The following is a 14245-nucleotide window of genomic DNA, read 5'->3' on the forward strand; positions in this document are numbered from 1 at the left end:
CAATCCAATCAGACCCAGTGGTCTGCAATGTCCACCCTCCCCTTTGTCCCAAAGACACCACACACCCGGGAGAGAGAGAGGGAGGTGGTGGAGGGAAAATGGGATAGACGATGGGAAGGGATGATTAGAAAGGAGGGACGATAGACTGGAGGGGAGGGAAAGGAGGAAGGTGGGGTAAGGATGGGGGGAGGAGTGGATAAGCAGAGGTAGAAAGGAGGGGAAACGGGAGGGACGGCGTAGCAGACAGGAGGGGGAGGGAAAGGAGAGGGTGGGGTAAGATCAGGAGATGGGTAGGAGGGGAGCTGACGGGGAGGAGAGGGTGAGTAAGGAGAGAGAATGGGGTAGGAAGAGAAGCGGAGGAATAGGGGTAGGAGGAAGGAAGGGTGCGTAGGGAAGGGGCAGAAGAGACGGTGAGGCAGGCTGTGCCATTCTGGAGACGGGTATTTCCACCGTTCACCCGGCCCCCGACTGCTGAGTCTGGGGCCTCACGGGGGTCGCACATCGCAGGAGATGTCGGCAGGTGCTGAGCTCGCAGATCTGTGCTGGTTGGCATGGCATGTCGCAGTTCCTACCCTCTACCCCCTCCTTCTCCCCCTCTCTCCCTTCGTCCTCCCCCTCTCCCCTCTCCTCTTTCCCCCTCTCCCTCCCCTCCCTCCTCCTCCCCCTCTCCCTCTCCTCTTCCTCTCCCCTCTCCTCTTCCCCCTCTCCCCTCTCCTCCTCCTCCCCCTCTCCCCTCTCCTCCTCCTCCCCCTCTCCCCTCTCTCCTCCTCCCCCTCTCCCCTCTCCTCCTCTCCCCCTCTCCCCTCTCCTCCTTCTCCCCTCTCCTCCTCCTCCCCCTCTCCTCCTCCTCCCCCTCTCCCCTCTCCTCCTTCTCCCCTCTCCCCTCTCCTCCTTCTCCCCTCTCCCCTCTCCTCCTTCTCCCCTCTCCTCCTCCTCCCCCTCTCCCCTCTCCTCCTTCTCCCCTCTCCCCTCTCCTCCTTCTCCTCTCTCCCCTCTCCTCCTTCTCCCCTCCTCCTCCTCCCCCTCTCCTCCTCCTCCCCCCCTCCTCCTCCTCCCCCTCTCCTTCTCCACCTCTACCCTCTCCTCCTTCTCCCCCCTCCTCCTCCTCCCCCCTCCTCCTCCTCCCCCTCTCCCCTCTCCTTCTCTCCCTCTCCTCCTCCCTCCCCTCTCCTCCTCCTCCCCTCTCCTCTTCCTCCCCTCTCCTCCTCCTCCCCTCTCCTCCTCCTCCCCCTCTCCTCCTCCTCCCCCTCTCCTCCTCCCTCCCCCTCTCCTCCTCCCTCCCCTCTCCTCCTCCTCCTCCCCCTCTCCTCCTTCTCCCCTCTCCTCCTCTCCCCTCCTTCTCCCCTCTCCTCCTCTCCCCTCCTCATTTCCCCCCTCCTCCTCCTCATTCTCCCCCTCTCCTTCTCCTCCCCTCTCACCCACTTTCCATCTCCCCCTCCTCCTTTTCCCCCCTTTACCCCTTCCTCCCCTCTCCCCTCCTACCCCTACTCTGCCTCTCTCCACATCTCCCCCTATATCCCCTCTCCCCCCTCATTCTCCCCCTCTCCTCCTCCTCCCCCTCCCCTCTCCTCATCTCTCCCCTTTCCTCATCTCCCCCTCTCCTCCTCTTCCCCTCTCCCCCTCCTCCCCTCTCCCCCTCTCCTCCTTCTCCCCCTCTCGTCCTTCTCCCCCTCTTCCCTCTCCTCCTTCTCCCCCTCTCCCCTCCTCCCCCTCCCTTCTCTCCCCTCCCCTCTCCCCTTCTCCTCTCCCCTCTCTCCTTCTCCCCTCCCCTCTCCCCTTTCCCTCTCCCCTCCTCCTTCCTCTCCCCCCCTCCTCCCCCTCTCCCCCCTCCCCCTCCCTCCCCCCTCTCCCCCCTCCCCTCCTCCCCCTCTCCCCCTCCCCTCCTCCCCTCTCCCCTCCCCTCCTCCCCCTCTCCCCCTTCTCCCCCTGCCCTCCTCCCCCTCTCCCCCTTCTCCCCCCTCCCCTCCTCCCCCTCTACCCCTTCTCCCTCTCTCCCCTTCTCCCTCTCTCCCCTTCTTCCTCTCTCCCCTTCTTCCTCTCTCCCCCTTCTCCCTCTCCCCTTCTCCTTCTCCCCCTCTCCCCCTTCTCCCTCCACCCCTCCCCCTCTCCCTCTCTCTTCCACCCCCTTCCCCCCTCCCCTCCTCCACCCCCTCTCCCCTCATCCCCCACCCCCTCTCTCCTCCTCCCCCTCTCCCCTCCACCACCCTCTCTCCTCCACCCCTCTCCCCTCCTCCCCTTCTCCCCCCTCCCCTCTCCTCCTTCTCCCCTCTTCCCCTCTCCTCCTCCTCTCCCTCTTCCCTTCTCCTCCCTCCCCCCTCTCCTCCTTCACTTCTCAGCTCTTTCCCTCTCCCCTCCCTCTCCCTCTACCCCTCCCCTCATTCTCTAGCTCTTTCCCTCTTCCCCTCTACCCCTCCCCTCCTCTCATTCTCTAGCTCTTTCCCTCTCTGCAGTGTACCCTCCCGACAACTCACAACCCACCCTCCCCTTTGTCTCATAAATCCCCATATCTCACTTCCTGAGAGAGGGAGGTAGGTTGACTGGAGGAGGTGGAGGGGAAGGGATGGTGGGTTGATGGGGGGAGGGCTAGAAAGGTGGGATGGGATATACAAAAGGGGAAGGAAAGGCCGGGTGGTAAGATATAGACGAGTAGGGTGACAGGGAGTGGACGGAAAGGAGAGAATGTGTAAGAATGGAGAGGTATGTGGAGCGGCAGAAGAGACAGAGAGCCAAGCCGTGCCACTCTGGAGATGGGTATTTCCACCGCTCACCCCCGCCCCCGACTGCCTCACGTGGGTCGCAGGTGGTGTTGGCAGTGCTGAGCTCGCAGTTCTGTGCCGTGGGCGTTCATGTTCGTATCTCCTTTATCTGTATCTCTCCCCTTTCCCTTTTTCTCTACTCCTCCCTTCTCCTGCTTTCCCTCTCTCCTCCCTCTCCCTCTCCCCCTCCCCTCCCTCTCTCTCACCCCTCCCCTCTCTGTCCCCTCCTCTCTCCCTCCTCTCCTCTCTCTCCTCTCTCTCCTCTCTCTCCCCCTCTCCTCTCTCTCTCCCCCCTCCTCTCTCCCCCCTCCCCTCTCTCCCCCCCTCCTCTCTCTCCCCCCCTCCTCTCTCTCCCCCCTCTCCTCTCTCTCCCCTCTCCTCTCTCTCCCCCACTCCTCTCTCCTCCCTCTCCCCTCTTCCCACTCCCTCTCCCTCCCTCTCTCCCCCTCCCCTCTCTCCCTTTCCCCCTCCCCTCCCTCCCTTTCCCCCTCCCCTCCCTTTCCCCCTCCCCTCCCCCTCCCCTCCCTCTCCCCCTCTCTCCCCCTCCCCCTCCCCTTCCCCCTCTCTCCCCCCTCTCCCCCTCCCCTCTCTCTCTCTCCCCCACCCCTCCCTCTCTGTCCCCCTCCCCTCTCTGTCCCCTCCTCTCTCCCCCTCCCCTCTCTGTCCCCTCCTCTCTCCCTCTCCTCTCTCCCCTTCTCTCCTCTCTCTCTCCCCCTCCCCCCTCTCCTCCCTCTCCACTCCCCCCCTCTCCCCCCACCTCTCCCTCTTTCTCCTTCCTCATAGTGGGGGGGTCCCAGAGGCTGCAGGAACTCAGTACTGCACGAGGGGGCTCCTCCTCACTTGTAGACAGTGCCGACAATCTGTAGCCCAGACTCTACCTAGGTTACAAGCAGGGGTGGAAGGACCAGAGATGGGAGGAGTGTAGGGTCTGGAGGGTGCAGAGAAGATTTACCAGCATGCTGCCTTGGATTAGAGAGCAAGTCTTGTGAGGAAAGACCGAGCGAGCCAGGGTTCTTTTTCTGTGGGCGAAGGAGGATGAGAGGCTGCTTGATTGAGGTGTACATTATGATGAGGCATAGATCGAGTGGGCATACAGAGACTTTTACCCAGGGAAGGCTTAGATGATCGTGGAGTAGGTTAAAAAGTAGGCAAAACATTGTGGGCTGAAGGGCCTGTACTGTGCTGTCATGTTCTATAAATTCCCACACTTCTGTGGCCTTCTGTGCAGTTAATACAGAGGAGGAAATTGTCATCAACACACTCAAAATGCTGGAGGAACTCACCACATCAGGCAGCATCTATGGAAATGTTCTGTTCATTTCCCTCCATTGGTGCTGCCTGTCTTGCTGAGTTCTTCCAGCATTTTTTTGTGTGTTTCTTTGGATTTCCAGCATCTGCAGAATCTCTGGTGTTTATGATTTAATACCTCTTGTGGCTCCACATGTAGATAATCACATTCATGCTTAAGGGGACCTATTATTTTCCTAGTTATTGTATGAATTTCCTGATTCCTCTTTATCCGATCTTCTGAGGTGAGGCAGAATGGAAATCAAATGACCCACACCTCCTATTCTCCCTTGGTGGTCCACACCGGACAGCATGAACAAATCAACTGCCCCCCCCCAACTCCTTTGTTTTTGTTTCTCTCTCTCTTTCCCCCTCTCTCCCTCCCCCATCCATCCCATTCCTCCTACACTTACCCAACCCTGCTTCTTTCCCTCGTCTACTCCTGCTCCATCTGCCCCCCCGCCCCCTTCCTCGATTCCACTCTCCATCTTCCTCTCCTATCAGATCCCAACATCTGCAGTCCACTCACATTCCTCAATGGTGCTGAGGTTGAGAAGGTTGACGGGTTCAAATTCATTCCTAGGAGTGAACACGGCCAGGAGCCTTTCATGGCCTAACCACATAGATGCCACAGCCAAGGAAACTCACCAACACCTCTGCTTCCATCGACCTTCACCAATTTTTATCAATGCCCTGCAAAGCATCCTATCCAGATGCATCATAACTCAGCACATCACAGGAAAAAGCATCCCCTCTGTTGATTCTGTCTCGCTGCCTAGGTAAAGCATCATTTTCAAAGACATTCTCTCTTCTCCCCTCTGCCATCAGGCAGAAGTTAAAAAAGCCTGAAATCACAGACCACCAGGCTCAAACACAGCTTCTGTCCCACTGTTATCAGGCTTCAATTCTTACCTTGTGTGATGAGATGGATTCTTGACCTGACAACCTACTTTGTTACGATCTTGCACATTATTGTTTTCCTTCACTTTATTCTGCATTGTTACTGTTTTACCTTGTTCCATCTCAGTGTATTGTGTAATGATCTGATCTGTATGAACAGTATGCAAGACAAGTTTTTCACTGTATCTCAGTACGTGACACTAATAAACCAATTCCGATTCCCTTGTTGCCCTCGTCCCCCAATTTCTGTTGCCATGCCAACTCTCTCCTCCTCCACCTGCCCATCCCCCTTAGATCTCCACCCCTGTTTATCCACGGACAGCTTCCCCCTACACTTTCCATCCAGACGAAGGGTCTCAACTTCAAAACTTTGTCTGTCCATCTCCCTCTGTAGATGCTGCCTGACTTGCTGAGTTTCTCCTGCACCGTGGTTGCTGCTAGCTTAGGTTTTTTTTTGCCCTCCTGACTTCCCCCTAAAGTCTTACACTCCTTACTTGCTCAAAGACTGTTTTAATGCTTATGTAAAGCATTAAGTCACATATGAATGAAACAGGCCCTTCAGACCAGTTGATCCATACTGGCTAAGATTCCCATTTAAACTCATCCCATTTGCCGGAGTTTGGCCGATAATCCTGTAAACCCTTACCTATATCCGTGTACCTGTCCAAGAACTTTTTAAAAATGTTGTTAAGGTACCTGCCTCAAACATTTCTGCTGCCAGCTCGTTCCAGATGCTGACCCTCCTCTTGGTGAAAATGTTTCCCCTCGGGTCCCAAAAGAATTTCCTCCTCCCCCACCCTCCCACTTTAAACCTGTGCCCTCCAGTTCTTGATTTCCCAAATGCAGGGAACTAGACTATGTACATTCACCCCATCTGTGCCCCTCATAATTCCGTACGCCTCTATAAGGTCACCCCTCATGCCGGTGAAAACAGTCCCGACCTGCTCAGCCTCTCTCCATGGCGGTTAGCAATTGCCAACTCAGGTTCAGTTCCCGCCGCCGTCTGTAAGGAGGTTGTACTGTCTCTTCCTGGTCACGTGGGTTTTCTCCCGGTGCTCCGGTTTCTTCCCACATTACAAAGACGTACGGGTCAGGGTTAGGAAGTTGTGGGCAGGCTACGTTGGCGCCAGAAGCGTGGCGACACTCGCTGCAAACGATGCATTTCACTACCTGTTTCCATGGCAAATTAAAAGCTAATCTTTAACAATATTTTCCCCGGGGAAAGCCAAGGGGCACAGTTTTCGGGCAAGAGGAGAAAGATTTAAAAGGGACTTGAGGGAGATCTTCTTCACGCAGAGGGTGGTGAGTACCTGGAACGAGCTGTCGGAGGAACTGGGTGAGGCAGGTACGATAGTAGCATTTGAAAAGCACTTGGATCGTTTCATGGAGGGGCAGGGCTGCGGGGTATCCCAGCCTTTTTTATGCCGTGGACCAAAGTAATGGGTCCGTGGACCCCTGGTTTAGAGAGAGATGGGCAAATGCGGGAGAATGGGACTAGCTGAGTGGGTACGGTGGTCGCCAAGGACTTATGGACTGTATCCATCTGCTCAGCAGATCGTGCAACGTCTGTGTAGGAGTTGTCGACGTCTCAGGTCCAGAGCGGCAGTTCCTCTGGCATGTTGTTACACAGTCATGGCCCTCGGGATTCCCAGAGCCACAATCCCACGGTACAATTACTGCGAACTTCTCCCTGAAGGCGGCCCACGCAGGGAAGGGGCTGGGAAACCACAGTCAGTGCATCTGGTGTCAGTGGCTTTGGAATCCCCGTGAGAACAGCAGCCGGCAGCTCAGGCCCACCACAACCCCGAAATAGAACAAGATGATTACGCTCGGCCAAACTCCCAGCGCCGGCCGGCGAACCAATTCTATTCCCTCGGGCGCTCGGTTAAACACAATCATCTCCCAAACTCCGCCGCAGCGCTGGCTCTCGGTGTCCTCTACTTGATTTATCACCAATAAACCAAGGTCAGTTTCTGATTCCTGACAGCACCTTCCTTCTCAGTCTAAATCTCAATCCAGGAGGCAGGAACAGCCTCTATCCCCTGCCGCCCACCATCAGATTTCTGAACGAATCGTGAAACCATGAACTTAGTTTCGTTACTTCCCGCCCCCTTTTTTTTAACTGTCTGTTTTTGTGTGTGTAATTTATAGTAATTGTATGTCTGCACTGCGCTGCTGCCGCAAAACAACAAATTTCGCGGAGATTCAAAAGATTGTGCTGATGCTGGAAATTTTGAGCAAGGTACACAAGATGCAGGATAAAGGCTTCTGCTCCCTTCCTTTCCAGTCCTATTGAGGGGTTTCGGCCTGAAACATCGACTATTTCTTCCCTTCTGTGTACACAATGTCTATTCTTTGCACACTCATTTACATAGACATAGAATAGTACAGCACAGTACAGGCCCTTCGGCCCACGATGTTGTGCCGACCCTCAAACCCTGCCTCCCATATAACCCCCCACCTTAAATTCCTCCATATACTTGTCTAGTAGTCTCTTAAATTTCACTAGTGTATCTGCCTCCACCACTGACTCAGGCAGTGCTTTCCACGCACCAACCACTCTCTGAGTAAAAAACCTTCCTCTAATATCCCCCTTGAACTTCCCACCCCTTAACTTAAAGCCACGTCCTCTTGTATTGAGCAGTGGTGCCCTGGGGAAGAGGCACTGGCTATCCACTCTATCTATTCCTCTTATTATCTTGTATATCTCATCCTCCTTCTCGCCAAAGAGGAAAGCTCGAGCTCCCTTATGCGCCCATCTAAAAGCTTCTAGCGCATCCGCCTCCATCGCCACTCCCAGCAGCACATTGCTGGCCCCCACCGCTCTCTGTGTAAAAAAAACGTGCCCCTCACATCTAACCCTGCCTCACCTTAAATGCCTGCCCTCTGGTCTTAGACATCTCAACCTTCTGGGGAAAGATATTGACCATCTGCCCTCCTGTAATCCTGTAAACCTCTGTCAGGTCTCCCCCCAATCTCCACCACTCCAGAGAAAACACCCCAACTTTGCCCTCATGAGACACAGGAGATGCCTGATGCTGGAATCTGGACTAACACACAGTCTGCTGGACGAACACAAGGTCTGCTGGACGAACACACGGTCTGCTGGACGAACTCAGTCTGCTGGATGAACTCACAGTCTGCTGGACGAACTCAGGGGTTCGAGCAGCATCTCTGGGAGGAAGGGAGCTGCCGACGCTTCAAGTTGAGACTCTGCATCAAATTTCACCCCCACAGATGCTGCCTGACCTGCTGAGTTCCTCCAGCAGATTGTGCATTACCCTAGTTTGTCGAACCTCTCCCTTTAGCACACATCCTCTGAATCCAGGCAGCATCATTGTAATACTCTTCTGATCCTCTCCAGTAATCGGGCGTGAAGTGAATGCAATTCCCAGATGCAGTCCAAGCAAAATTTATAATTGGAACAGAGAGATCTAATGGTCCACAAGCCCTTAGATTCCTCAATGTTTCCAGGCAGGGTGGGTAAGAAGGTGCATGGTGTGTTGGCCTTCATTAGTTGGGGGATTGATTTCAAAAACCATGAGGTAGTGTTGCAGGTCTATAAAACTCTGGTTAGACCACACTTGGAGTATAATGTTCAGTTCTGGTCACCCCATTATAGGAAGGATGTGGAAGCTTTAGAGAGGGTGCAGAGGAGATTTACCAGGATGCTGCCTGGATTAGAGAGTGTGTCCAATGATGAAAGGCTGAGCAAGTTAAGGCTTTTCTCTTTGGATCAAAGTAGATTGAGAGGCGATTTGACAGAGGGGTACAAGAGGCATTAATGGAGTGGACAGCCAGCGACTTTTTTCCCAAGTTGGCAGTGAAATGTAAATTATGCCCTCTCTCTAATATGAGGGGGCATAATTTTAATGTGATTGGAGGAAAGTGTAGGGGCCTGAAACGTCGACTGCACCTCTTCCTACAGATGCTGCCTGGCCTGCTGCATTCACCAGCAACTTTGATGTGTGTTGCTTGAATTTCCAGCACCTGCAGAATTCCTGTTGTTTGGGGAACATCAGAGGTCGGTGTTATTCCCCACAGAGCTTGGTGAGCGGGTGGAACACGCTGCCAGGTGGTTGTACAGGCAGATACATTAGGGACACTTAAGGAACTCTTTGATAGGTATATGGATGATAGAAAGATGCGGGGGCATGTGGGAGGGAGCGGTTAGTTTGAATGGTTAAAGGGTTGGCACAACATTGAGGACCGAAGGGCCTGTACTGTACTGTAGTGCTCTGTTTTCTATAGAGCTGTAACATAACTTCCTGACTCCTGAGCTCAGTGGCTCGACTAATAAAGGAAAGCACATCGCTTTCTTGACCACAAAACCTGCTGTTTTTTTCACCATCCCAACTGACCCCTCCTCCTCCACACTCACACAGTTCTGCTCCTGTCCAAGGGTGTCTGCCAAAGAGCCAGCACAGGCTGATGGGCCAAGTGTCCTTTCTGCCATATGTAATCATCGGGAACAGAGGGTCCACCAAGTGAAGGCTGAGCTCTGATTAAGTGGAGATATTATGGAGGTGGTCCAAACCAAAGTGGGAATGGATTCAGTAAATTCTCGTGAAAGGTGATCGTGCCAGCTCAGCTTCTTTCTCTACCAATGCTGCTTGACTTGCTGTGTATCTCTGTACTTTTTCGTATTCTTGTATTGCAAATGGAAACATTTTAAAAGCTGCAGAAGAGTTGCTGCATAGAAAGAGGCCATTTGGTCCATCCCTGTACTAGCTCTAGGTGAAACAATCCTGCTTCTATACATCTGTCTGCAACCTTGCAAATCCTTGACTTTCAGCCACTTACCAGCTCTCCCAGTGTGAACTCCTTCTATTCCTCCTCGGAAACTCGTCACGTGGTGAAGATGCTCCCGCGAACTTTCACCTCCACTCAAGCTCAAGTTCACGTTCAATTAGTATTTGACCGCCCACCTGTATCTGGCTAAGTGAGAACATTCCCAAGTGCAGGACAAGTCTTGTCCGACAGAAGGTTTCGGCGGTCTCTGGAAGAGGTTTCGATCGGACACTTTTTCTATCGGGGATGCCTGGGAAACAACTGCCCACTGGGAATGCAGGGTCAGAATCTTGCATTGATCACCTCCAGTTGGTGAATCCAGCGAGAAAGTTACCCCAAGAAAGTTGATTCAGATCCCATTCAGGGCAGTTTCATTAACACGGTTATAAAAAGTTAACTTTGAGCGTATCGGTAAAAAAATATTGAGTCCATCATCGCACCGTGTCCAATAACAAATTCCTATTCCCAGCTCTGAACCAGTGGAGGTTTCCTGGGGGCGGGGGGGGGGTGGAATTCTCTGCCATCACTCGCGCCCCTTCTGATGTTTCCCAAGATGTCGGCAATGTCAGGATCTTCAGCCCGTCGAGGAGGCGATGGTAAGTTTTAGGGAAGGTGCTCCCACAGTGCTGAGAAGGAAGGGGGCCCAGGGTGGACCCAGTGATGGAACAGCCAGATAAACGGGGCCGGGGGGAGAGGTGGGGGGTTCAGGAGGAGCTGCCTGAGTAGGAGACGACAGTGCTTTTGTAACACACTTTGGAGAGGGAGGGGTGATTAGAGAGGGGCAAAACTGAAGGGGGGGGGGTCACACTGTGGCAGGGGCAGAACTGAAGGAGGGTTACACAGTGGGAGGAGCAGTACTGGCCGTCAATCAGCACTGGGAACCCTCCTATTTTCACCTCAAATGCCCTTGATTGGCCGGTCCTCACGTCACTAATTCTGCCTCAAGTTCTTCAATGGCCCTGAGACTTTGGGCGAAACCTCACCTGATGCTCCCTGACACCCCCCACCCCCCCAACTGATCCCCGGGTGAAGTGACATACCCCTGGCGAGGCGGTCCTGGGGTGAAAGGGTGCTGTGGTTTAACAACAAAGCCCAGGTGAAGCAGGGAGGAACCGCAGTGAGACAGAACGAGTTGGATGGGCCCAATGGCCCAGAGTTAATGCTTGGAGTACTGGCCGGTGAGAAGGGAAACGTTTTGAAAGTTAATATAAAACAGATGACTAGCTATTTATATCTTCTGCTAAATTTACAGAAATACTTCCTCTGAACTCGTTTCGTTCCGTTCGGCCCGGACTGGAACCTCTTTTTCTTCCAGATCAACCTCCGCAGCTCGAGCTACAGGGAGTTCCCGCCTTGTGTCAGTGATCCCGATATATACTCCGGTGGGAGGGGGAGGGATGAACATCAGGGGATTGTTGCAGGTTACAAGCTGCGCCCGGGGGTCCTTTCAAAACCAAACCAGCGGACAGATTTTGAGAGTGAGGGACGGTGTGTAGACTGGGGAGGGTGTGAGAGACAGGGGAGGGTGTGTGGGACGGGGAAAGTGAGGGAAGGGGGAGGCTGGGTGGGCGGGCGGAGGGAAAGGAGAGGGTCGAGGATGGATGAGGGAGGGTATATGGGTCGAGGAAGAGTGTCTGTATGGGAGGGAGGGATAAAGTTAACCACAGAAATGGTGGAAGTTCTGTTGCCACGGTTCTGAGGTTTTCAAACTCCCCTCCGCCCACCGGACTCACTTGAGGAATTCAGGCCCTGCTTTAGGATCTCCACTTATCCCCACCCCCTCCTCATCCCCATCCCTCTGGCACCGTGATCCAGAATTTCTCAGACAGTCCTCTCTCTCCTTTCCCCTCTCCCCGCCTCTCCTAGAATCTCCTTTTGTGCTGGGTTTCATTCGCAGTCTCCTGGAGACTTCAGACAACACACACGAAACGATGGAGGATCTCAGCAGGTCATGCAGCATCTATGGAAAAGATAAAGAGTCAACTGTTTATTTCCACCCCCCCCCCCCCACCACCACCACCACCTCCCCCATAGATGCTTCTTGACTTGCTGATGCTCCTCCAGCATTTTGTGTGTGGCTCTGGATTTCCTGCAGCTGAAGGTTTGTGGAGCTGGTTACACACAGTGGCCAGTGGCCAGTGTTTATACGCAGACAGATGGATGAAGAAACCAATTGACCCATGCCAACCAAACATGTACCACAACAAGGGCTAAAAATTAACACTTACTTTAATTAGTAAACACCACAAACTCTCTCTCTCTCTACAGGCGCCAGGCCACAGTTTAGACAAGACTCAAAATTCATCTCGAAATGAATTAGCAGCTGGCGTGGTTTAGCGACATGATTTAACTTCCACGGCGGTTTAGGGTCCCTCCCAATCCTTCCTCACTCGGTCTGTGGCCGAAGGAGCCAATCCAAACAAACACTACTGTCCCACATGGCGGCCATTTGAGGTCCCAGTGAAGATTCGGTCTGGTCCTGGCGATGAATGTTGGGCCGCCTCCCTCCAGCCCAGATCGCAGTCTTTCCAAGTCTTGAGGGCATCTACCTTCCCGCGCCATTCCTCCTCTGGAACTGTCCGTACCACTTTAATATTCCCATGGTGAGGCGTGGGGTTTATTTGAAGCTTGGGCGCCATAAAACGAAAATAAAACATCCCAAAAATCGCAGTTCACTGGGAGGAAACACTCGATAGATTCCCCATATGGACACAATTACTTTGGTCCCGCGCCTGTGCGGAAACTCAAAACAGCATTGTCCCTACCCCGAGCTGGCGTTCTGCTTGAAGTTCCAGGCAGCCGAGCAGCGAGGGAGAAGACATTCGGGATGATTGTGACAGCGCGGTTAGAGTGTTCTGTCTTTCAGCACAACCGTGCCGGACTGTAATCCTGTTCATAAGTGCTTAAACCAAGCCTTTGGTATGACAGTTTCTGGATAAACTAAACCAGAATGGGCAGGTGTATCGGCTCTCTACGCCCGGAAAAGTCGCTGGGGTCCCCACCCCTCGCCTTGTGCCCCAACTCAGATTTCCCGAGGAAGATGCGGAGGGTCGGTAGCGGGGTCTTACAAGGTGCAGGTCCGGCGTGTTCGCTTGGTTCACCAGGGCGCATCAGCGGGGGGAGGTGGGCGCCGCGATAGACAGCTCGGGCCCCGCAGGCAGCCGCTGACGCCCACCAACCCCTCGAGCAGCCGCTTAAAGTCCCAGTGAAGGCAGGGGTACTTGTGGCACAGGAGATCCCACAGTTCCTCCTTCCGCAGGCCGTAGATGACGGGGCTGATGCACTGAGCCAGGCTGAAGAAGGCGAAGTTGGCCACCTCGAAGCGAGCCCTGGTGCACTGGTCGAGTTTGCCCGCTTGCGCCAACACCTGCAGGAAGAAGGTGATGAAGGTGGGGATGATATAGACCGACAGCTGCACGCCGTGCATCAGGATGGTACTGCGGGCGCGCCGGTTGCGCCTGTTCAGCGTCCCGATGCGCCAGCTCTCCGCCAGGATCTTGAGGTAGCTGAAGAGAATGAGGAGGGTGCAGACTCCTATCAGCAGGATCTTCGATGTCTGTTTCATGTTGTGACTGGAGGCGAGGTGCGAGGACGAGCAGCGCTTGGCCGGTCCTGGACCCGGCCCCGGCCCTTGCTGCGCCCGGGGACCCACCTGCTGGCACACGAGGATGAGCGGGATCACCGATGAGCAGAACCAGATGAGCGGGCAGAGGAACCAGACCGAGTGGCGGGCGCAGAAGGCGCTGTACTTGAGCGGGTGACAGATGGCCAAGTAGCGGTCGACAGCCATCAGGGTTAGGGTCAGCAGGATGGAGGAGCCGCTGACCATGAGGGCGAGCAACAGTGCTAGGCACCAGGACGCGGAGACGGCGGCGCGCAGGTAGGTCAGCAAGTAGAAGGAGCTGCTCAGGCCGAAATAGACAACCCCGGAGAGTAGGAGATGGAGCAGTAAGACGAAGCGGGCCTGCGAGCGCAGGCGGTCCTCGCTCAGGATGGTGGAGTTGATCACCAGGTTGAAGAAAGCCAGGAGAACGAAGGAGGTGACAGAGGCGAAGACACGCACCTCCACCAGGTGCTCCTCAGCGCCCGAGCAGTTCCCCGACACGTTCATCGTCAGCCGAGCCCCAGAGACGGAACATCAGTCTCCCTCCCGGCTTCAGGTCCCCTTCTCTCTCTCTCTCACACGCACGCTTCCGCTCTGTGACAGAAACCACACAACAGCAAGTTTAAGACGAGTATTAACACTTTCAGTGCCTTGCCAGCAGGCTGGCTGGTTTCGCTCACAATGTTAACCCGAAGGTTTCCGCTCGTTACGCCCACCAGTTTGAAACAGGCTAAAAATTACCAACGAGTCCTCCTGGGGATGTTATCAAAATCCACCGCCAATTCACGTAGATAGATACGATTGGACAAGCCTGTAGATGGGAAAGGATTAGATGAGTGTGGGCCAAACGCGGTCAAATGGGACTAATGTCCAGGAACGGAAAAGTCTACAGAAAGTAATGGATGCG

The 14245-nt window shown here is 54.4% G+C and overlaps 1 protein-coding gene across 1 annotated transcript; it reads right to left on the bottom strand.

Moving 5' to 3' along the window:
- Window positions 1-11945: 11945 nt before the first annotated feature.
- LOC140197925 (olfactory receptor 4M1) lies at window positions 11946-13926 on the bottom strand. Its single transcript, XM_072258542.1, has one exon. The coding sequence runs from the start codon at window positions 13843-13845 to the stop codon at window positions 12832-12834; it is 1014 nt and encodes a 337-aa protein (XP_072114643.1). The 5' UTR covers window positions 13846-13926; the 3' UTR covers window positions 11946-12831.
- Window positions 13927-14245: the final 319 nt, after the last annotated feature.

This window comes from Mobula birostris, chromosome 5 (genome assembly GCF_030028105.1).
Source record: "Mobula birostris isolate sMobBir1 chromosome 5, sMobBir1.hap1, whole genome shotgun sequence".
Classification (NCBI taxonomy): Eukaryota; Metazoa; Chordata; class Chondrichthyes; order Myliobatiformes; family Myliobatidae; genus Mobula; species Mobula birostris.